General features: G+C 40.6%; 1 protein-coding gene across 1 annotated transcript in view; it reads left to right on the top strand.

Annotated features, from left to right (window-relative positions):
• Positions 1–25,330, top strand: part of ARID2 (AT-rich interaction domain 2) — a 149,889-nt gene that overhangs the window by 64,798 nt on the left and 59,761 nt on the right. Inside the window, exons 4-10 of the mRNA XM_067564162.1 lie at positions 11,340–11,473; positions 12,466–12,684; positions 16,196–16,263; positions 23,233–23,299; positions 23,385–23,635; positions 24,847–24,943; positions 25,028–25,237. Coding sequence (XP_067420263.1) covers positions 11,340–11,473; positions 12,466–12,684; positions 16,196–16,263; positions 23,233–23,299; positions 23,385–23,635; positions 24,847–24,943; positions 25,028–25,237 — 1,046 coding nt within the window. The remainder of the gene's footprint in view (positions 1–11,339; positions 11,474–12,465; positions 12,685–16,195; positions 16,264–23,232; positions 23,300–23,384; positions 23,636–24,846; positions 24,944–25,027; positions 25,238–25,330) is intronic.

Below are 25,330 nucleotides of genomic sequence, written 5' to 3'. Positions count from 1 at the left end.
AATTGCCATCTCAATTCCCAGATTCTGGGCTTGACTTGGGGCCAGAGCTGCCTTGGGGCTACTCTTATTACTGGACAGGCTTCTGAATAGGCAGTTTATGTTCTTCTATGCAATATTAATGTTATATTTAACAATACAAATGTTTAAATAATGCTAGGCAAACCAGCAAAAATCAGGAAATGTAAGGTTAAGTCTAGTTCATCTCCTATGTCCTCCTGATCCTGAAAACACAGACTTAATTTTATTACTAGGGGTAGTCCATCCAGTTGAGGTAATTCGGACTACTCATGAGCCTGATGCTAAATCAACGGGATAACTTTCCTTGACTTCAGTGGACTTTGGGTGAGGCCTTATGGAAGTAAAACTCACCATGTGCATAAGCGTTTTCAGGAACAGGGCTCGATTTTGTCTTCTTTGCTATCAATATTGTGAATGAAAGCAGTCTTTGACAGCCCAGGCCTTAATACACCCTTTCTCCCTTACTGTGACGATGATGGAAAAACTAATACAAATTTACTGACCTGGTTTTATTTTATTTTATTTTATTTTATTTTACTTTTTGTTTGTTTTTTTGTTTTGTTTTGTTTTGTTTTTTTGCTCCAGGTAAGGGGGTGAGTTGGATTTGGTGAAGCGGAGTTAAGAAAGTTAATTTCCATAACACTGGATTTTCTTAAATCTTTCGGTTTTTAAAGTTAGAGCCCAACTATGTTTTTTAATTGAAAAAAAATTAGAATAGTTGTCAGGGACTGACATTTATTTATTAGCTGGTGCAGGACCAGCAATTGGAAATATTTAATGTCCCTAAAAAAATTTAGAGCGATTCACCATTGAAGCTCCTATGCAGCAGTTTTTCCCCTCATGATTTTAGCAGCTAATAATAATGTATCTGGTATAATACTAATCTCTACCTCAGAAAGCTCGGAATTTACACTGTCTGATGATATAAAGCACTGGTATCTAACTCCAGTGGTTCTTCACCTAGAGGTCAATAAATAATTTCTGGATTCAAATAAAGAAAAAGAAGATGGTAATCGGAATGTGATCTAAGTTTACATATCTTGGAAAACCACCCGAGCTAGAAATGAATGCTTTATATGGCTGAAGAGATGAGGTTTCTTTCAGATCATATGAAAGCAGGAATTCCTAGCTTTCGCATTTGGAGATTAATGCTTTATGCTATTTGTCTGAAGCCTTGTTTTAAAGCCATGTTAGAGTATCTACATAGTTCTGGAAAATCAGTTCAGATATTTTTTGGACTGCATGGAATCATGGGATAACTATCCCATGTCTTTTCCCTGTCTAGCTGTCTGTCTGAATAGTCAACCATTCTAGTACAGCTTTGTGCCTTTTTTTTTTTTTTTTTTAAAGCCATGTGCACTCATCAATGAACATACCAAATCTGACTGTTCTTCTTCGAGTACTTGCTCATGTCCTTTTCATTGTAGGTGCATGCGTGCCCTGTCTGTGGTTACTGGAAAATTTTTCCCCTTAGCAGATCCATAGGGCTGGCTTCGGCGCCCCCTGGAGTCCAACGTGCATGGCACGGTATATGAGGCACTGCCAGCCCTGTGCCCACTCAGTTCCTTCTTTCCGCCTCTGACGGTTACCGGAACTGCGTTCTTGCTTGAGTGCCTCTTAGCTGTAGCCTTTGTTTTTATAAGTACTTGTTAAATAGTTGTTAGTTACCGTTGTAGTAGTAGATAAGGTAGTCCTGTTAGGGAACGCCACCCAGCGTTGGGGTATGCCCTGATCTCTGGGCTTTAAGCCTTGTAAATCCTGCGGGAAGACCTTCCCGATTAGTGACTGTTTTAAAGTGCCTTGGGGAGTCTCATCGAAAGGACAAGTGCCGCAACTGCAAGGCATTCAGACCAAAGACTCAAAAAGACCGAGATAGCCGTCTGAAGGCCTTGTTAATAGAGGCGGCCCTGAGACCAGCATTGGAGCCATCCCGCTCCCTTTCGACACCAAGCATCAGGTCGGTGCAGAATGCTCCACTGGCACCAACTCCATCGCGGCATCGGGCTTCCTTTTCACTGCAGAGGAAGAAGCCCAGGAAACAGAGTCCAGCAGATGATTGCTACCCTGCACGGAAGAAGGCGAACTAAGCGGGGTCGAGCTCTGGGGCAGCTCAGAGCCAGTGTGCTAAGCAACCCCCGCAGGGGCAGGTCTTGCCTAGGACTGTGAGTCCCTCTGCAGAGCGCCCCCTGACTCCGGAGAGTGGAGGGGGACTGCTACACCTTGAGGTGCCGTTGACACCAGAGGCACTTCAGGCAGCGGCCAATCTGTTGGCCCTTCCCATTCCTCGCACTCTGTCAGCCTGGACAGAAGGGGTGAAGGGTAGGGCTCCCACATCAAGGGGAAAACCTCGGATGGGTCCCCCCCAATGGCTGCACTTCTCACCGGACCCCCAATGCACTTCCCCAGGCAATGGGTCACCGCACCACAGATCGATCCCACCGAGGGGCTGATCCCCGGCACTGCGGTGGTCTCTGGGTATGGAGCATCGGTACTGGAGGAGCCCAGACAGCCCACAGTATCACTCATGATCACCGGCACTAAGGGCAGCACAATCTATGAGTTGGCGCAGGTCCTGCTCGGCATCGAGCGGATGCTCCCCACCACGGAGTTCGTCACCGCTGTAGGTCACCGGCACCGATGAGTTTGCCCATGCATAGGTGGCGCAGAACCTAGTGGCCGGCATCGCGGCATTTGCCCAGGGAAGATCCCTGCTGAACTCAGGCTTTGGTACCAAGAGGCTCCCGGTCACCCAGACACTGCTCCCGCTCCTCTTACCACAGGCGGTCCTCCTCTCCTAGTCGGTCCAGGCAGCGACATCACTGGTCACTGGATTCGTGCTCCCCATCCCCAAGACGTCAGTCAAGGGAGCGCTTGGATAGGAGGCGCAGATACCGCTCCCCCCCCCTCAGTACCATGAGACGGGCAGATAGTCGAGCTCCGGGCGACGCTGGTCACCAGCAGGAGGGTCTGGTGACCTTAGAGTAGGAAAGGACCTAGTGGCTCCCCCCACCCAGCCTCCTCTACCTGAAGGGCAAGGGCTGGGTCCCTGCCTGGCCCCCCCAAGATAGCCTCAGGGCCAATGGCCACCCCAATGGCAGTACTGAAACCCCTGAGGGTTACAGGTGACCTTGGGACTCTACTCCCTTGTCTTGTCAGGGGAGCAATCGGAAGCCTCAGTACTGCCGATGGAATCTCATGACTTCAAGTTAGGGGAGGAGTCGGACCCTATGGAGGGTACATCTGCGGGAGCTCCCGCGCACTCAGCAGAAGTTCCGGTCTCTCAGGGACCAGGTCAGTTATCCTCTTCCTCCCCAGACTAGGCACTGGTGGCAGGCTCGTTGGCTCCCCTGGATGACTTCCACGCGCACCAGGAGCTCCTAAAAAGGGTGTCCTCCAATCTTGGACTAGAAGCAGAAGAGCTGTGGGAGCAGATGGACGACTTGTTTAATGTAGTGGCAGCGGCGGCGCCATCCTGGGTTGCCCTGCCGGTGCATGAAGGAGTCCTAAAATTGGCAAATGGTGTCTGGCAAACTCCATCCTCCCTGCCCCTGACCTCAAAGAGGGCAGAGAAAAAGTATTACGTTCCCGTGAAAGGGTTCGAATACTTGTTCACCCACCCTGCACCAAGTTCCCTAGTGGTGGAGGTGGCAAATGAAAGGGACAGGCAGGGACAACCCCCCAAAAACAAGGACAGCAAGAAACTGGACTTGTTTGGGAGAAAAATTTATTCTACTGCCAGTCTCTAGTTCCACATCGACAACCAAGAGGCGTTGTAGGGGAGGTATACTTATAACTTGTGAGACTCCCTCAAACGGTTTGGGGAAGCCATACCTCCCGATCAGGCCCATGACTTCTCCATGATTTTGGAGGAGGGCAGGACAGTGGCCAGAGCGTTCTTACAGGCTGCTTCAGATGTGGTCAACTCAGCTCCAAAGGCAATGGCCTTGGGGATCTCCAAGTGCCATTGCTCGTGGCTCCAGTCATTTGGTCTCTCCCAGGAGGTGCAGCAGTCCATACAGGACCTACCATTTGACGGTGCTGCACTCTTCTCAGAGCAGACAGATGCGAAGCTCCATGGACTTAAGGATTCACGGGCAACTCTGCTCGTTGGGTCTGTACACGCCGCAAGCTTCCAGGAGGCCATTTCGGTCCCAGCAGAGCCAGCAACAGCAGCAACCCAGGTTCCCGGCACAGCACTTTGGGACCTACAGGAGGAGAGACAGAGAGAGGAATGTTAGGCAGCACAGGTAGGGCCCGCCTTCTTCCCCTACTGCGCAGGCGCCTACCTCCCGACTCTCAGGCGGTCAGTGGCACTCATTTTGATGGTGCGCATAAGGACAGCATTCCAGCCTCACACCTGGATCCTGCATTCCTACCTTTCCTGAACCATCTTGCTCCATTCCTCCGAGCCTGGGCCCATATAACATTGGACCACTGGGTCCTGTGCACCATTGGAACAGGCTACACCCTCCAATTTTCCTCTTCTCCTTCCCATACCTTCCCGTCTCCGTCCCTCTTCAGGGACTCCTCTCACAAGCAACTCTTCTTACAAGAGGTGCGCAGTCTTCTCATACTAGGAGCCGTAGAGGAGGTCCCGCTGGGTATGAGAGGATGAGATTTCTACTCCCGATATTTCCTCATCCCGAAGGCCAAAGGGTGACTCAGACCCATCCTGGACCTGCGGGGCCTAAACAGGTACATCAGGAGGCAAAAATTCCACATCGTTTCCCTGACCTCTGTTTTCCTCTCCCTGAATCCAGGAGATTGGTATGCTGCCTTCGATTTGAAGGATGCATATATTCACATATCGGTCTTTCCGGGTCACAGAAGGTTTCTGAGGTTTGTGTGTGGGAAGAGTTTCCCACTATCAGTTTAAAGCCCTCCCATTTGGCCTATCATCAGCCTCGAGGGTGCTAACAAAGTGCATGGCAGTGGTGTCTGCGTATCTCAGGCGTCGAGGGGTACAGATCTTCCCGTATCTGAACGACTGGTTAATCAGAGGCAGGTCAAGGGCTCAGGCCCAAGCCAGTCTGGACCTCATGCAAGCTGCCTATCACAGACTGAGCCTGCAATTAAACAAGCAGAAGTCTACTCTGGTGCCAGTACAAAAGATAGAGTTTATCAGGGCAGTCCTCGACTTGATGCAGGCCAGAGTGTTCCTCCCACAAGCCCAGTTCGAGGCCATGTCCGGCCTGATTAGGAACCTCCAGGCCTTCCCCCTTACAACAGCACGAGTCTGTCTGCAGTTACCGGGCCATATAGCAGCATGCACCTATGTGCTCCGCCACGCCCACCCGAAGCTCAGACCTCTTCAGCTATGACTGGCCTCGGCCTACAACCTGAGCAAGCACCCTGTGGACAGGATTGTCATGGTGCTCCCATGAGCCCTGGCCTCCCTAGGGTGGTGGTTAGACCCTCAGACGGTGATGGAGGGAATGTCCTTTGCAGACAGGGACCCCTCAGTGACTCTAGTGTCAGATGCTTCGGACCTGGGGTGGGGGATGCACATCAGCTCCGGTCACAGTACCCAGCGGACCTGGTCGGAAGAGGACCATGGGCTCCACATAAATGTCAGGGAGCTCTGAGCGATCTGGTTAGCATGTGTGGTGTTCCTTCCCTTCTTGAAGGGCAAGCTGATTCAGGTCTTGACAGGCAACACCATCACAATGTACTATATCAACAGACAGGGTGGGGCTCATTCCTCAGCCCACTGTCTGGAGGCAGTGGGTCTCTGAAATCTGGTGATAGGCCATGATTTTCACTTGGTGGCCTCTCACCTCCCTGGTATCAAGGATGCCACAGCAGACCGGCTCAACAGGTCCTTTGTACCATCTCACAAGTGGTCTCTCCACCTGTCAGTTGCCGACATGATCTTCCGGAGGTGGGGATTTCCCCAAGTGGATCTCTTTGCCTCCACAGTCAACAAGAAGTGCAGCCAGTTCTGCTCCTTTCAGGGGCGGGATGAAAGGGGCATGTCAGACGCTTTCCTCATTCCATGGTCAGGGGTCTGCTGTACGCCTTCCCTCCCATTCCATTAATACACAAGGTTCTATTAAAGATCAAGAAAGACAAGGCGACAGTCATCCTTATTGCACCCACGTGGCCCAGGCAGCACTGGTTCATGACACTCCTGGAGCTGTCAGTCGCCCCTCCCCTGGAGCTACCAAGGTGGCACGACCTACTTTCCTAGTACCAGGGGCGCCTTCCGCCGCCTCTCCATCTGATGGTGTGGAGGTTGAATGGCTGAGCTTGCAGGAACAAGCTGACTCGTTTCAGGTGCAGACCGTTCTGATGAGTAGCAGGAAGCCCTCCATGAGCTCATCATATTTGGCCAAGTGGAAGAGGTTCACTTGCTGGGCCACAGCATGACAGATTACGTCCCACCAGGCACTGATCCAGATGGTCCTGGACTACCTACCTGTTGCACCTCAAGCTTCAGGGTATAGCTACTGCCTCGCTAAAGGTGCATCTGGCTGCCATCTCAGCCTTTCATCCCCCAATTCACGGGAAATCAGTTTTTTTGCACGCCATGGCAGCAAGATTTCTGAAGAGCATAGAAAAGCTCTACCCTCAGGTCAGGGCCTATGGCAACTTGCCCACTTCTGCTACTGTCATGGAAGGTGGCCTTCCTAATAGCTATCACATCGATTAGGAGGGTGTCCGAAATCAGGGCTTTCACTTCGGAGCCACCCTATACAGTTTTTTATAAGGATAAGGTCCAGCTGAGGCCTCACCCGGCCTTCCTACCCAAGGTGGTTTCACAATTCCACACCAACCAGGACATTTTTCTGCCAGTGTTTTTCCCAAAGCCTCACACTTCCAAAGAGGAAAGGAGATGGCATACTCTGGATGTATGCAGAGCCCTGGCTTTCTACTTGGAGAGGACAAAGCCGTTCCATAAGTCCATGCAGCTGTTCATCGCAGTGGCCGAAAGGATGAAGGGCTTATGTGTCTCGTTGCAACAAATCTCCTCCTGGATAACTGCCTGCATACGCTTCTGTTATGAGCAAGCGAAGGTTCCACTACTGGGCAACATCACAGCTCACTCCACCAGAGCACAGGCATCTTCTGCAGCATTCTTGGCATGGGTGCCCATGCAGGACATATTCAAAGCTGCTACATGGTCGTCAGTGCATACCTTTATGTCCCGCTATGCTGTTGAGCAACAGGCTAGGGGTAACGCCAGATTCGGTAGGACGATGTTGCAGTCAACCAACTTGTGAACTCCGAGCCTGCCTCCAAGACACTGCTTGCAAGTCACCTACAATGGAATGGACATGAGCAGCATTCGAGAAGAAAAGATGGTTACTTATCTTGTAACTGTTGTTTTTTCAAATGTGTTGCTCATATCCATTCCATGACCCGCCCGCTGTCGGAGTTGACGGCAAGAAGGAACCAAGGGGGCGCAGGGTCAGCAGCACCACATATACCATGCCATGCGTGTGGGACTCCAGGGGGCGCCAAAGCCGGGATCTGCTAAGGGGAAAAGTTTTCCAGTAACTGTGCACAGGGCACGCACGTACCTACAATGGAATGGACCATGAACAACACATCGAAGAACAACAGTTACAAGATAGTTACTATCTTTTATTCCTGATTTGGAAGTAACCAGTTTGCATTAATTTATTGATGCCATGCTGTAAATTTTTGTATTACTGGAAAACCAATCTACATAATTATCCAGTACATCTCTCTTCACTACTTTCAAACATTTGATCCACACATCGTTCAAGGCTACCTCTTGTGCAGGGTTTGAACATGGTTCTTTGGCGTGGCTGTTACATTCTTTAAAAAAAAAAATGTATTAACCATTTTTAAAAGAGTAGCATAAAATGGTTAAAAAGTTGTAAAGTGAACATGGCCTTGGGAAATAAAAACTGTCGCTTCTAATCATTGTGTTCTTCCTGCCTGATGCAACACTCGGTATTGGATGTATAACAATTCACTGCTATGGAATGGAAGTGATTGGGTTTTTTATATACCTTGATGGTGGTTGATTATAAAGAAACTAAAGCTTCTATTGTAATACATCTCTTTTGGTAAAATACAATAGAAATAAAGGAATTACTGAAAGAGTATGTAATTGTGTGGGTTTTGGTAAAATGTTAGTCTTTTTAAATGTCCCATCATTCCAGCAAAGAGTGAAGTTATTTAAAAAGGAGCTGCAGTCTTTTTTTATTTTGCTCAGAGCAGCATTATGAAAATTCACATGTTAAAAAGCACCTCTTGCCATATGTAAGCTATAAATTGTATTTGGTTACAATTTTGATTAAAGGGCTCAAAGGGAGGGAAAAAGGTTAAATCAGAGTGGAAGAAAAATGAGCTGGAAGGAAAGAACTGAAGATTTAGGTCCTAAAGATTGTGGGTGGGGAAATGTTGAAATTTGACAGAGTGGAAAGAAAATTCAGTCACTCATAATTTTTTGGGGTCTGCTCTTTTGCAGAAATTAAATTAAAAGATAAAGTGAATCAGTGAGGATTTTTATTTTGAAGGAATGTAAAAGCAACACTATTTAAATATTAATTTAGGTCTATTTAATCAGCAAAAGCAAAGTGATATCATAGTTAAGATTTCTGCTAGGTTCTTAACTCGTGATATGGAGTCTATATTATAATAGATGGTGTTGCACCAGTGGGTCATCTAATAATACTTATCATTTATATAGTGATTTATGTGTTCAAAGCAGCATACAGACATAGTTTTAATCATAGTTGTTTTATGCAACATCTACTTACAGCCCTTATTAATTTTCTTTCTCTTGTGAGATTAACTTAAACCTTTACTCAATCTTTTTATTATGAAAATTGTTTGCTTGAAATTTAAAGACATGTTTACTTCATTTAGGCTCTGGTTCAGCAAGGATTTTAAGCATGAGCCTAATTATAAGCATGTGAGTGATCCCATTAAAGTGAATGAGAATAGTCACATGCTTAAAATTAGGCCAGTGGTTTTCAACCACAGGGTATGCAGACTATATGTGAGGGGTCTGTGAAAGGTGAGTATGAAAATAAAGTTTCAGATCACTGAAAAGGCATTCTGTTTTTCTGATCAATCAAAACTATATGAATACCCCACCTACGGGTCAAAACCCAGAAGCGTTGTCATTATCATAGAAGCCCACAATTTAGCTCCCTTTTTGACACTGCATCAAATGCCATGCTGAGCACGTGCAACGCTTATAGTTGAATTCTGTTCAGTCAGTTTTCAGACTTCGATGGTAGGGGTTCGTGAACCACAAGCTGAATTTCCAAAGGGGTCCATACCTCCATTCAAAATTTTTTAGGAGTCTGCAAATGAAAAAAGATTGAAAACCACTGACTTAGACATATGCTTAAATACCTTGTAGAAACATGCAATGTGTGAGTGCTCTCAACTCCATTTACATCAACGAGAGTTGAAAGCATCCAGCACCTTTCAGGATTGAGCTCTTTCCTTTCCGCAGAGATTTTAAAACAAACAGACAAACAAAAAAACCCTTCTGGTATCTACATACTGATAGAAAGAGATTTAAAACTATTTCCTGATTACCAAGCAGTTATAGCGTAAGACCTCCATCCTGCAATGTAAGTAGCTTTATGCATGAGCCCTCCCATATAGGCCACAGTCCTGCACACACTCACTCTCCACTAGTGAACGGTGCACACAAGTAGTCCCACTGAGGTCAGTGGAACTACTCGTGTGTGTAAAATTAAATGTATGGGTGAGCATTTTCAGGATTGGGGCTTATATGGTTGAAGTTACGTATTGAAGTAATAGTTTTCGAAAGTACATATTTTTTCACCATACGTTAACTACACAATAAGGTACACTTTAACAATTTGCCTTGTTACCACCAATATGATCTATCCAGCCATGAGTGTGTCTGGTTTCTATTTTCCTAACCCATTCTGACACAGCCTGTCACCTCATAAAATATGACATTCAGCATTACTGCATGAGAGATTCTAAAAAAGTTCCAATAGTGTCATTTATCCTGCTAATGAGGCTTAGCACTTTTAGTGTCCACATGTTGTATTTAGTATATTTATATTCCTAGCATTATTATGAACCACTACCTGTTGATTATGTCTATGTATTGCCCACTCTTCTCTGTATTGTGCTTCTATTGGTAAACTATGCAAAATATTTTTACGATACTTCTTGTAGTAATTTGTAGGTACTTCCACCTGCTGGTAACAAAAGCACATACAAAAGTATGTCAGATAACAAAAGCAAAAACTGATCCACATAAAAAGAAAGTGGGCTTAGTTACAAGGTGGCTAATAATACTATAATTTTTAGCCAAGGAGTATTATTGGCAAATATAAACAAATTTCATATCTAAGTCATGAGTGTAGCCCATAGGGCTAGCTTGCCTTTATTATATTCACTGCTTTCCATTATATTCAGCAGTAATGCAAGGAACTTACAGGCCGGTATACTGTAAGACATTGGCTTCAACAAGTTATCATATGACTTAAGGCCTAACCGATAAACTTTAAACAGATAAACGGCTTAAAGAAAAACCCCAAGTACTGGGGAGCTGAAAATAGAGTGTTTAAGAGGAATTTGTACCACAGGTACATGACCTAACCACAAGAGGGCCATGGTAATACATTGACATATGATGATAAGTTGAGATCATTGATATATTAACTGATAGGAGAAGAACACTCCAACATTAGTAAAGTGAGAAAATACAAATAAGGAAAAGGGGGAAATGCCACTATGTTCGTTGCATATTCAGTAGGGGGTCAGAGTATCATATTATAAATGAAAAGTTACATCCCAGCCTTGGGGAAGTAGGAGAAAGAGATGTAGTCCTTGGGAGGTGCCAAATGATGGCCAATGGTGAAAAGGGGGAAAGTGATGACTAACATTTCAGATTGTTCTACCAGGGGTGGTGTGAATATATGGATGTGCAGATATACTATAGAATGTAACTCTGTCTACTTTACTGAGTTGGGGTGTTTGTAACTGCTAAATGTATTAATAAGCTATTTGTAATCATAGAAGAGTTCTTATAGTATGAGTGTCGTAACTGTGCATGTCAGGGTTCCTAACTATATAATAATTTGAATAATACTGGGCCTGATCTTGAGAAAAGAACCTGTCAACCCTATAATCTACAGATCAGGCTACATGATTCCACTTACCTACCTGTATCAGCTTTTGTCAGTCTGATTCATGGTTTTGTATTTTATACCACAGTTTAACTATTGATTTCAGTAAACCTCTATGTTTCTACAGTTGCTGTTGTTTTCTTCAGCAGTTCAACACTTAGAGGATAGGGTAGTTAGTTACATGGTAAATATTAAAAATCTTTGCTTTCTTAATTTCAGCTATCTAGAAAAGTACGAGAAAGTACATCATTTTGGGGAGGACGATGATGAAGTACAACCAGGCAATCCAAAGCCACAACTTCCTATAGGTGCAATTCCATCTTCCTATAATTACCAGCAACACAGTGTGTCAGGTAAATTACATTTTTGAGAAAAAGATTGCTGTGATATTTATTTTAATTTTCCATGTTTAAACTGGAACGGTCTTTAAATGCATTTACAGTGTTGTTAAAAACATCAACACTGTATGTCAGTCAAATCATTATCTAACATAAACAGAATAATTTCTCCTGTTACCCAAAAAACAAAACAGAAACCAAGAAATCCTCCAAATCCATAAATAAGCCCAACGCCTCCAGACTCGTTGGGTAAACAGGTAGGCCTTAAAATGTCATTCTTTGAAAATCAACACACTCAGGATCTATTGGGCCAAGTTAAGGAGTTAATTTCAGAGTTTTCACTGATAATGGTCTGCCTGCAGCTCACAGATGTTTAAATCTGGGTTTCACTGATCTCAACTTCTGGGTTACAACTTGAGGAGCCAGGTGGTCCATAATGTAGCCAGAGAATCTATACCATATGGGTCTCTACAGATCAAAATGCAAATCTTGATTGGAACAAAGAAACAAATTGGATGCCAATACAGTCGACTTAGATTGTGAGCTCTTTGGGACAGGAGCTCTTTTTTGTTCTGTATTTCTACAGCACCTAGTAAAGTGAGATCCTGATTTATGATCAGGGGCTGCTAAGTGGTACAGTCCTACAAATAAATAATAATACAGAGAATAGATCTAGAAAATATCTCTAAATAATTGGGCTGCATTCTGTCCTAGCTGAAGTTTCTGTGTGGTTTTCAAGGCTCTCTTCAAGTAGAGCATATCTTGCAGTATTCCATTCTGGAATAAACAACTAACTGGCAAGATCCACATGCAAAGGAAATGGTCTCAGTGTTCTGGCCCAAAGAAGATGGAAAAAACAAACGAAATGTTGGAAAAGTTGGTTAAAGACCATGACTTATTTATTAAATACAGTTATTGATATTTTGCTTATTATGTCAACCAGAATATTCATTTTATTAGTTTGGCTGCAGAAACATTGTTCTCATTATTTCTTTTGTCTTGGTTAGATTATCTTCGTCAAAGCTATGGGCTGTCTATGGACTTTAATTCGCCAAATGACTATAATAAATTGGTGCTTTCACTGCTATCTGGACTCCCCAATGAAGTGGACTTTGCTATTAATGTGTGCACTCTTCTGTCAAATGAAAGCAAGCATGTCATGCAGCTTGAGAAGGACCCTAAAATCATCACTCTACTGCTTGCTAATGCTGGGGTGTTTGATGATAGTAAGTTTTAAGTTGAATTCCATTTTTACTGTATATAACATTTTAAGAGCTAAGCGGGAAAGGTGCAAATATATATTTTCTAGCTTCTTTTAGTTTTGAATAATTATCATTCTTCATTTATAATAAATTTTAAGTAATTTATTGAAGAGAAATTAACTTGACATTTAGTTTTCTTTATTTCATAATAACTTGTGCTTTGTATCAGTCTTTGAATATTAAAATTCCTTTTTTTATTCAGCTAATATATGGTTTAGAGACAGTGTCATTTAACAGTTTAATTTAGTGAAACTTAAGAACTGGGTTTTCAGTGGTATTTTTAAATTACTTGAGAAGCAATAATAATTTTTAGTATTAGATTTCTGTTTAGCTTCTAATGCCAGGACTTGTGTGCTTGTTTGTTTTCCTGGAGAATGCATAGGACCTTGTTGATTTTTTTAAAAATATGCATTTTAATGTCAATTACACATTAAAATAGAAAGAAGCATCTCATAGAAATGACACACTGAGTTTGTATTCTGATAAAAAGAGATTCCCTTCAGTTCCTAACCACAGTGAAATTTAGAAATCAAATTTCAATATCATCACAATGATCTCAGTTTGGGTTTAAGAAATATTTAATTGACATGCTTGCATTTTTAATATTTTAAGAAGTTATATTTCACAAAACTACTTCAATAGGAATTCTCCTGGGTAGAGTAACCAGTGTGTGTAGCTATTTGGCCAAATTGTTTATTGTTCCTTGCTTTATGTCCTTTTGTAAGCAAAAGATATGGATAAACCATCCTGTAAACTCACTGAATGACAATAGGGTAAAATGTAACTCTCAGCTTAAGGGCAAAAGAATCGTTCACTATTTTAATTTTTGTTCTGTACAAAGCTTCTCTACCAAGAGATAGTAATGTTCTCCAAAGTTAAGTTTAATCTAAATAAATAATAAATGAGCATTGTTTAAAGAGTATTCTAGGATCCCCCTATATAATAGATGCAGCGTGTATGTGTGTGTATGCATTCATGCACGCACATGCTTTTGCAAAATAGTACATCAAAATCACTATCTTTTTACTTGTTTTCCTTTAGTTATGGGGAAATAGTATATGTGAGACACATTATATACTCATTTAAAAAAATATTATAAACTTTTTTTATTTCCTTAATCATTTATAGTATGTAAAAAGTTTGTCTTATCAGGAATATATTAGTGTTGGTCTAATTTCTCTCTTAGAATTTTTGGGTTGTGTGTCTGTCCCTTTAGTGTGTTTTTCCTTAATAGGATGTTGCTCTAACAACAAGGTGAAAATGTCCCTCACATCTGACCAGACCAATATATTGTCTGCATCTGGGTGAATCACAGGAATTCCCAGGTGGAAGGATGCTTATAGAGAGGCTAAAATTAATTCTATTCCCCTAATTAGTGCTTGCCAGAGGCCTATCCTTGGATTCTGAATTTAAATAGTCACTCTTCTGAGAGGACAATTCCTTCTTCAAAGTAGCTTTTACAGAAATGAGAATAGTGCTCCAGTAAGTTTTGAATGTTCCTTTGTTTCATGCTTTCTTGGACACTGTTAGCTAGTCCTTCGTTGCTTAGCTTTTGCAGGTCAAGCCTGTACTTCCTATGGTTGTTTCATAGGTGATCTGTACTAGCTGCTCTTTCTATTATGGTCTTCCTCAGCTGAGAAGTATTTGAGATAAAGTTCGTGGCCATGGCTAACAATAGCAAATGAATAGTCTTTGGAAGTAGAGAGAGTCAAATTTGTAGTGGATATGTTCTTTTCTTCCACTAGGAGAAGGATTTTATTTTCACCTACTCTCTAATCCAGCCGTGAGGGTCCCATCAATGCAGAAAACAGATGTGTTCCATTTCCCTACCCATTTAATGAGGGAATACTTATTTTCTAGTGTTGTTGCAATTAGCCATTAACAAACGAATTTAGGTTCCCATTCTCTTAATTTTGATTACCTGAGACAAGTCATATTGCCACACAAAAGTATTTGCTTCTCCAGTCCATCCTGTAATCCTTCACTCACTGACAATTGGAGAGGGAATATTTTGGTATTTCTTAAGAATCATTTTAAGTCTGTATATCTTTCTTGTCATTTTAGATTTTAAACTCATTGGTGCAAGGATTGTGTTTTCTTATGTGTTTTTACAGCACCTTGAAAAATGGGGCTCCAAGTTTGAATGAGGCATCTGTGTGCTGTCACAGTGCAATAATGATGCATATGTTAAATTTAGTGATTGAATATGAGAAGTTATAACTATTTTAATTTTCTGTAAAAATATTTTCATTTTAATTTTGTGACAACAATTTCCAATGGAAATAAGTGATAGCTGAGGAATATTTACCTTTTATGGGGTTTTGGAAGATTTGGCTTGTCTATAGTGCAAGGTTTATTTATTATTAATCAGAGTAATATTTAAGCATATCTATTGTTTCCATCATTATAGTTGGCGAATTGTGTTAATACTCTTTTTGTGATGTTTCTAGTAATATTTTTCTTAATTTTGTTTAATCTCTTAAAATTTATTCTAGTTTAATAGTTTGAGCTAATTCGTATCTTGCATGTATTAGGACAGCCCCTCTCAGGAATACTTGTCTCGGTTTTTTAACATTGGTGTTTTAATTTAAGTTTTAGTTCTCTTATGTAACCTAAGAATATGATGGAACTACTTTCCCATCTTGCCAGTAGGATTGTTTTAAGTAACTTGTTTGTATCCTCAAAATATTTAATTAGGCCTTGCATGCCAAATGCTGTAGAAGCCTTGATCTTGGATGCTATAAGATGTCAAATGCTGCTTCATTTTTTTCAGCTGAATTGTGAAACAAATACTGTTTTATACAACTTCATATTGGCACTAATCAATTGCAGACTTCCAAGCTCCAAAACAGATATTTTCATGTCGAAGGAAATCCTGTGAACTAGTCTTTGCTGTTTCCAAGGAGTGATAGGCCAGAAAGTCTGATGTAGTATCAGGTGCTGGTTCCTGCAAAGCAGCCAGGGATTACCGTAAAGTTCCTTGTAAAATATTAATATTTTATTAAGTGGTAATGATGTCTAGCCATTGTGTTGGCTTTTTGAAAACTTCAAGAGAGGCTTTGCCTAGGTACCGTGCTAAACTAACCTGAGAACATCTTTACTCTTTACCATGTACAAGCAAAAACTAGTTGCTGACATGAGATTAAAAACTAAGAAACCACTTCATATTTTTGTCAAAAGAATTCTAGAAAAGCATGTCATGGCTCTTTAAGGTACAAGGCAACGGTATACAAAGTTTAGACCATTCAAATATTTCTTTATGCCTTAAACTAGTACCATGACAGCAGTGAATTGAGTGTATTGCAATAGAGATTACAGTGATTTATTACATCTTACTGCAAGATTACTCTAAGAAAAAGAAAACTTCTGAGTGGTCTGTAGTATTGTTGAATCTTTATTTGCATTGTGTATTAGTAGAAAATCAAAGGAAAATATTCAATTCATTTTTACTAAATGTTACTTTTTATGCTTAAAGCTTTAGGATCATTTTCTACTGTATTTGGAGAAGAATGGAAGGAGAAAACTGATAGAGATTTTGTTAAGGTAATTTAAAAAATATTAAACTGTTTTTAACTGTGCACTGCAAGTAGCAAAGTCTAGGTCTCCTAAAGCAGTGTGGTTCCCAATCTTTCCAGACTACTTGTACCCCTTTCAGGAGTCTGATTTGTCTTGCGTAGCCCAACTTTCACCTCACTTAAAAACTACTTGCTTACAAAAACAGACACAAAAATACAAAAGTATCACACACCATTACTTAAAAATTGCTTACTTTCTCAATTTTACCATATATTTATAAAATAAATTGATTGGAATATAAATATTAGTAGAACCTCAGATTATGAACACCTCAGGAATGGAGGTTGTTTAACTCTAAACAAAATGTTATGGTGTTTCTTTCAGATGTTTACAACTGAACATTGACTTAATACAGCTTTGAAACTTTACTATGCAAAAGAAAAATGCTGCGTTCCCCCTTTTTTTTGTAGTTTACATTTAACACAGTACTGTGCTATATTTGCCTTTTTTTGGGGGTGGAGGTGGGGAAGGGGTCGTTGCTGCTGACTGATTGCATACTTCCAATTCCAAATGAGGTGTGTGGTTGACCGGTCAATTCATAGCTTTGGTGTTCGTAACTCTAAGGTTCTACTGTACTTACATTTCAGTATGATATTTGAGCCTGTTTTTCACTTGTGAGACTTGTCATTCTGGGAGATAGTGAAAAGTATTTTCTCCCCATTAAGTCTATTCCTGCTCTCAGAGCTGGCATTAGGGGGTGGCAAGCAGGGCTATTGCCTAGGACCACATGAAGCTAAGTTGCTCAGGCTTTGGCTTCAGCCCTGGGCGGTAGGGCTTGAGCTTCGGCTTTCTGCCTTGGGTCCCTGTAGGGTGACTAGATGTCCCAATTTTATAGGGACAGTCTCGATATTCAGAGCTTTGTCTTATATAAGCATCTATTACCCCCCCACCGTCTCTCCTGATTTTTCACACTTGCTATCTGGTCACCCTAGGCCCCAGCAAGTCTTAACACCCACCGACCAGGGCTGAAGCCGAAGCCCGAGTCATGCTGCCAGGGGCTAAAGCCCTTGGGCTTTGGCTTCAGCCTTGGGCAGCATGGCTCAGGCTTCAGCTTTCTGCCCTGGGCCCCAGCAAGTCTAATGCCAGCCCTGGCAGCCCATAAAAACAAACTCGTGACCCATTTTGGGGTCACGATCCACAGTTTGAGAACCGCTGATACAGTATGTAGAGCCGCATAAACCAGTCATTGTCTGTATGGAATCTTAGTTTGTACTGACTTTGCTAGTGCTTTTTATATAGCTTGTTGTAAAACTAGGCAAATAGCTACATGAGTTGATGTACCTCTGGAGAACCTCTGCATAGCCCCAGGTGTACACGTATCCCTGGTTGAGAACCACTGTCTTAAATATCAAAATGGTTTTCACATAAGTTGTATCAGAATATGACTTTTAAACTACTTTCCAGTTTATTGCTTTCAAGAAAATAAAGTAGGATGCTAAATCAAGGATATTTGTGATAAAACTTGGGGAAAAGCATTAAGAAAAAGGAAGTGTATGTTGAAGAATAGATAAAGGTTCTAGACATGTTTTAGACTAGCCCTTCAACTGATTTGGCAAGAGAAACAATGTTATTCCAGTTATTAAGCACTGGAATCAGCAAAGAAATACTATAGATTATGAAAATGTGCTGGTGATTCAGAAACATAAGAAGCTTAGGGAGAGTTTAAGGGGTACTGGAAGCTCTGGACACTTTGTTTCCATTAGGAGTTTACATTACTGCAGCTAGGTTTGCATGAGTCATTTTTGTTTTTTCCACTAGAGGGCAGGTTATGCTATAGTAATAATGTAGCAAGATTACTTCTGCCTGCACTTCTATTTTGTGTAAACATTTCCTTTGTGTCCTAGATGAATATTTGTATGGTGCTTGGTAGCATGTAATCATAGCTGATGTAAGAGTATTAGGCGCCCTAGTGAACCTTCAGCCTTGTGCCACCTCCCCCAATTAACTTTAGAAATGATTATTGTGAGTTAGTATCAATAAATTTCTGCATTATAATTACAGATTTACTTTACATGAAAAAGAGAGAATATTATGATACTGATTTGTACATTCTCACTGGCCTTTTTCATTCCCACTGCTGAAGCCCGTTTGCTTAATTATGTAGTTTCACGAATAGTTCATTCAGTTTTTTGCCGCCCTTCCCCCCTTCTTCCCCCCCGCCCCCCACACCCCCAAATTTTGCTGCTCTAGGTGACTGCCTAGTTTGCCTACTGGTTACACTGGCCCTGCATGTAATATAGTATATTTGAAAGAGATTTGATGTTTCATTATGTTTGCTTAAGGGGATGCTATCATGTTAATATAACAATTCTCAAATTTCCTTAAGATTTCAAATAACTTACATTATTAAAATTGGAAGAATTTTAAAATGTGGTTTATTTTGCTCATTTATGCTGTTTATTTCCAGGTAATAGAAATGTGGGGGAGGAGAGGGAATAGGTTATTTGGTTCTACTTCAGTTCATAGTCAGATTTCCGCTCAAATTCTTTCCTGTGTTTTTTAATACATCTACAGAATGTTGCAATATTTGTATTACAAAAATTGCAGAGGAATTTTGTATGTTCTTATGTTGTGTTAAGCTAGTTTTTACAAAACTTAAACGTTGGGCCAAATTGGGTAACAGTACTGCCCATTAAATGTTTATTGCTAAAATACAAATAGGTGAATTCGCTCAAAAGAATAAAATTGATAATGAAGATGAGCATTATTTTTTTATGACTGGAACTTGGAAGTATGTTAAAGTATACTAAGGTTAACTGTCAAAAATTGTGCTTCATGGTCTTTATCTTCACCTTTTCTGTAAGATGTCCAGAAATATTATACTTGGAAATTTTTATTCAGAAGTAACTAGCTTTTCTGGTTTTGCCACCCCCTAAAACTGAGGCAGTCTGTGCAATAGTTAATGAAGAACAACATCAAGTGTTACGTCTAGATATGTAAACATTTGAAATTATACTGAATTATAATTTATATGTTTGTTAATTACATCATCTTAAATAATTATAGTATATGAAAACAGATGGTTTTAATAAACTCTCTTAACTGGGTGTTAAGTAGAACCAGCGTATCTGCAATAAGGTTTACTAATAAGAAACTTGAATGTGCTCCAAGGATCTATTTATAAAAATTACATGATGTATAGTACCATACTACTGTAAAACACTGTTGAAAGTATGCCATAAACTAATTTCACATCTAAAAATACCTATATATTCCAATAATCCATTTTTTTCATAGAATCTTATTTTAAGCAGTTGGTTGATCCCACCACAGGAAGTTATTTCAGATAGCAGCTGTGCTTCTGTATATAAGAAAAATGAGGAGAGCTTTAACGGCATTTTTAGACTTCCTAATTCCACTGTTGTTCTGTTGACTCACAACAAATGTATTGTGTTGGCAAGAGCAGGGAGGTTCATGCTTGTTCTTTTCTTTTTTGGATTGCTTATACTTTTTAAAAATTAGCAGAACGGTTCTTAAATTGATCTGTGTTCTCTTCTTGCTCTTGTTGTTTAGGTTCTCTTTTGTAAATGTTGATGTGTTTGTTACTTGTTCTGCCAGGTTCAAACATTTATTTTGGAATAGTCATCATTCACTTCTCCTATCATGTTGCCTACAATGACAGTAAATAAGAGTAAGGTTTACATCACTCTGTAGTAATATGGTGGCTAATGCCAGTTTAATCTCAGTCTCTTTTCCTAATCTGGACAAAGACCAAGATTCTGAAATCAGATCTTGCAAATTTCTCAGTTCCAAGCATTCCTAGAGCTAGAGACTGACATCTCTCCCTTGAGATCAGTGTGAGCTATCAAGCATTGGAAGTTTATTGTTCCAGCTAAAAGTCAGAGCTGAATGAATCCTGGGATGTGAAAGTAAGAAGTTGTGAAATTTGACTGCTTAATACCTCTTCTGATAACTGTTGCCTCAGCTCTTATGGGCTGTCCATGTGTAAACTTGACTTTTGGTGCCTTTGTGGCTCTCTCACTTGAGCTTCTGAGAGGTGCCGCTGTTTTTTTCTCTTCTGGAGAATAAAGAGTGTTTCACTAGATCTGATAGCCAGAGTTGTCTGTCACTAGTCTACTTTATCAAAGAGAGATGTTTCCTTGGTTCTGAAGTGTCATCTTTAAGGTTGGCTCAGACCCCAATTTTGAGGTGAATTCCATCATCATTCTGGGGTTTTTAGGATCAGACAGACCTCTTTCTGACAATATACTTCAACTCTTCTCCTTATTCTAAGGGCTCTAAGAGTCTTCATCTTTGGCTTCACCTGTACTCTGGGATGTAGTGATACAAGCTCTTTATATAATAGCAACATTGTTAAAGAGGTCATCAGAGAGATGTACTGCCAATTGTCCTTCACCTAAATGACCTCAAGAGACAGCACTAATCTTTCCTTGGGATGTTTTAAATCTCCTCTAGCCAGCATAGGGTGATTTATTAGACACAGATTATAAAGAGGAATATTGGATGAACCTGCCCAGTCCATTGAAATCGGTCCTTCATCTTCATAACACTGAGACAGTGTTATAATGCCTTCTGCGTCACCACCAAATGACTTTTAGCAGTTCCAGGAATATGGATCCAGTTGGTGAAGAAGTTGGATTTCAAAATGACATTGTTTCAGGATAAGGTGCAAATACTTGATAATCTTGCATTTTGGCAAGGATATCAAGTAACCTCTGCATCTTGATGTCCAAAAGGCAAGAATATCAAGTATTTGCACTGCCCAGTAATATGGCTGCCTCGCTCCTGCAGTGTATTGATATCTTGCCTCAATTTCAGTACTTACTGTGGTTAAAAATAATTTTTAAAAAGCTGATCAATTGAATCAAGTGCAGGGGTTGGAATATTTTTAATAAGTCTATGCCAGTATTGACATTGATGTCCGCTTCTGCAGAGAGAACAAATTGCCAAGTCCTCATGTTCCATATATCATGAGTGAGAGAGAGTCCTGGGTTATTTACGTCTAGGAAGAAAGTCTACTCTTCTATAACTTCAAATTACCCAACAGCATTAGATAGATACAAGTTTTAAATCTGAGAGTGCTTCCTTTTGGACTTTTAGCCTGAATATTGTAAAGAGACCAAGAACATACCATTGGAGGGTCAGTCTAACTAATGCTGTGGCACTATGAGAGTATCTTATGATTTTGGTCTCACTGTAAGAGCACAAGCAACAGCTGTAACCCTGCATTGCTATTGATTTAGTTCTCTGGGCCTTTCCAAAGACCTTCAAATTGTGGTTGAAGATGTGCATTTGAGGATACACCATCTCTTTGGTGTTTGAAAAATACAAACATTAGACTAGAGCGATACAAGGACTAAGTCTATGGCATGATTCTAAGTTCTTCTTCCTTTTGTTATCAACAGTGAAATTTGCATGTTTACCCTCTTCATCACTGTCCAAAAGAGAACCATCTAAAAGGGAATATTACCTTGACAAGTGAAATTAAATGCAATCTAGTTTTGCACATATCTTTGAAACATGACAAAAATCCTCTTCCAGAAGTATCTCAAGCTCCATTTTAAAAATGGACCCGTTGAGCTCAAAGTGAGGATTTCAGTAGAAGTATCATTCTAGAGGTTTAACTTCATGCTTAACACTTCTGTGAATATCGCTGATAGCATCAGGATTAAGAGGAGAAACTTTCTCCCTTTTAAGGAGAAACCTTTTTGTTCCACAGCAGTATAAAGTTTGAGTTTGCTCTAATCTGGTCTGTCGTTTTCATTTCAATAATTCAAAATGTTCAAATGAGACGTAATACTCCTTACTGTGTCAAAGTCCCCAGCATGATGTTTGGAGGCACTGTTCAACGGGAGATGGCATCTTTCAGATTTGACATAAAACTGAGCCCTGGTCTACACTTACCTGGAGATTCAGCGGCAGTCAGTGGAGTAGCTTGCGTAACTCCCGTCGACTGCTGTGCTTCCCTTCTGCACGCCGTCTTCACTGCACTGCGTCAATGGGAACCGCATTCCTGTCGACGCAGCGTTATGCCACCTTAGGGGGTGGTTTACTAATGTCAACTTCCTGATCGATTGAGTGGGTCTACGCTGACTGCTCAATCAATCCAGAAAGATCGATCTCATGGTGGCGACTTTGCTGCCGCCAGCATAGACATATCCTGAGATGCTGGCCTGTTGTAGACACTTATTTAGTATTTGTATAAAGCACTTTAGATGTATTTAGTGTGCAAACCCTTCCTGAAGGACTGTGTAGTTTAAGTAAACATAACATACCATAGCATTTTCAAGAGGGTTGGGATGTCAACATTAGTATCATGGTCACAATCTAGTTTGGATAATTACACTGTGTACCAAAATTTCTCCTATAATTCATCGGGCTATAATATTCTTCATTTCTTGTCCTAAATTGTTTCCATTGTTTTACTTTATGATCATAGAGTTGTTGCATTTCACCTTTGTAGTGAATTAAGTGATCCCTATATATTTATCAGTTTATGAGCTTGATCCTGCATATCTTTGATCACATGATGAATCTTGACTAATGGGACTAGCAACATACTAAAGATTTGCAGATCAGGCCCTTATTTTGTAAAGTACTTTGAATTCCTATGTGGTGAAATATTCTGTCTAAATAGGAATAGGTCTTGGATCCTGTTGATCCATTGTGAATGGAGTACTTTTGGTGTCTTGGGGAGGTGGCAGGAAGACTTCTTTAAAGCAGTTGTAGTATATTGAAATTATAGGTTTCAACTTTGGAGTGAAGACTGTCCCATTAGTTAGATATAAATCATCTTTAAGATGCAGTAGTAGCTGATACGAATGGGAAGAGGATTTTTTAAAATGTGTGGAATAGTGATAAACCGGTCCTTATCCATCTGTGAATATTTTAAAGAAGCAGAAGTGAAAACAGATTTATTTTTAAAGGAAACGTCACACTTCAGTAATTCGGTGTAAATTTTTATTCTGTTCACAGTTCTGGAAAGATATTGTGGAGGATAATGAAGTACGTGACCTCATTTCTGACAGAAACAAATCTCAAGGTGAGATATCTTGAATAAACTGATTAGATCAATTCTGATAGATATAGAAAAGGAACAGCTTAAAGTTGATATTTTTCTTTTGTAGATGTTCCATCAGAAGAATGGATATGGCAGTCCTTATTTCATCCACCTCGCAAGTTGGGCATTAATGATATTGAAGGGCAGCGGGTACTTCAGATTGCAGTGATTTTGCGAAATCTTTCCTTTGAGGAGGGAAATGTTAAACTTTTGGCAGCTAATCGTACCTGTCTTCGGTTCCTGCTACTCTCTGCTCATAGTCATTTTATTTCTCTACGGCAATTGGGGCTTGACACGCTAGGAAATATTGCAGCAGAGGTAAGGAGCTTCATAATGGCGTAATTCAAATATACTTTGGAGAAGGTACTACTGTAGTATTAAGTAGCTTGACTGATATCTCAAAATTATTTTTCTTGTGATTATTTGAAGTAATAGCAAATAAGTGCTTCTTTGAATTTGCAAATAGTAGATTTCAACAGAATGCACAAGGGTCGGAATCAGATGTAGAGCGGGGCCCCCAATTTGCCAAAGCACAGTCGTGTGAGGGAATTCAGTTGTGTGGGGACATGGAATCCCTTAAAACACCTCTGATTTTCAATTGAAATTCCATGGCATGGGGGGAGAAATGCAATTGAATTACTTTAAAAATTAAAAATATTCGTACAGGTTTTACTTTAGAAATCATAACTCCACTATGATATTACAAGAATTCCTGTGTAACCACATAATAGATATGAATACCCTGTTCATAATAATGAGCATGAGAAAACCAGGGAGAAACTTTGGAAAGATCACATATACATAGGTATATCATCAGTGAGGGAGACTTACTTTTTCTTTTCAAAGATGTTTAGGTGTAAGAAGAAAGAGTAACAGGCCAGTTCAATCCATTTTATGGCATTATACACCACAGATAAATATAATGTTGGATATTGTGTATACACTGAAATCTTGTAATGAGTAAGTAGCAGGGAAGGAGACACCGTAGTGCTCAGCCACTGATAGAACTCTGACTAAGATGGTGTTTTCATGAATGTCTAATGGTCCTGGTGTGTGTATGGGAAGGTCTTTGAGAGAGCATTAGTGGTAGCAGTATTTACTGTAGTGCTAATGACTGTAGTCATGGACCAGGACCCCCTCGTGCTAGTTGCTGTACAAACAACAAAGGATGGTGAAAGCCGTATGGGAGAATTCACCCCAATCACTGCTACTACTTCACAGGGCCCAGGAAAATGTTCATATCCACCCTGATGGCAGCCTAGGAATTCTGTTATTTTCCTTACTGTAAAGACTCAAAGAAAAAAGAAAAGTTGAGAGTATAATAGAATAGAAAAGAGACTCCCTGCACTTAAAGCACAGTCTTGTATGCTCACAGAAATGACAACATATTCCAACAAATGTGTTACATATAAAGACTTTTGAGCATTGAATTGAATTTAATTGAATGCAAATTTAAGAACTGTAACTATTATGACCGTACGTATGATGCGGACTGCAGCTTAAATAATGTTTTTTCCCCCTTCTCTCAGCTTCTGTTGGATCCTGTTGATTTCAAAACTACTCATCTAATGTTTCACACTGTTACAAAATGCCTAATGTCAAGGGATAGATTCTTAAAAATGAGAGGTAAGGTCTTAGATGACTAATTTTTTGTAAATAATAATACAATGATTTTCAGCTGTTTAAAACTATTCTATATTTGTTTTTTAGGCATGGAAATCTTGGGGAATCTTTGTAAAGCTGAAGATAATGGTGTCTTAATTTGTGAATATGTGGATCAAGAATCCTACAAAGAGATAATATGTCATCTCACTTTACCAGATGTGCTGCTTGTAATCTCAGCACTTGAGGTGCTATACATGCTCACAGAAATGGGAGAAGTGGCCTGCACAAAGATTGCTAAAGTAGACAAGAGCATAGGTAAGGAACAAGCAGAACAAAATATCAGATCAGTTTATTTGAGGAAGAAAAAGAATTGACGCGGTGTTACATTCAGGGATTTAAAATTCTACT

The sequence above is a fragment of the Emydura macquarii genome, unplaced genomic scaffold, assembly GCF_026122565.2.
Source record: "Emydura macquarii macquarii isolate MOO-44397 ecotype Brisbane River unplaced genomic scaffold, CSIRO-AGI_Emac_v2 contig_2636, whole genome shotgun sequence".
NCBI classification, from domain to species: domain Eukaryota; kingdom Metazoa; phylum Chordata; order Testudines; family Chelidae; genus Emydura; species Emydura macquarii.
Note: the sequence above shows the minus strand (reverse complement) of the source record. Positions and strands in the feature narration are given on the sequence as shown.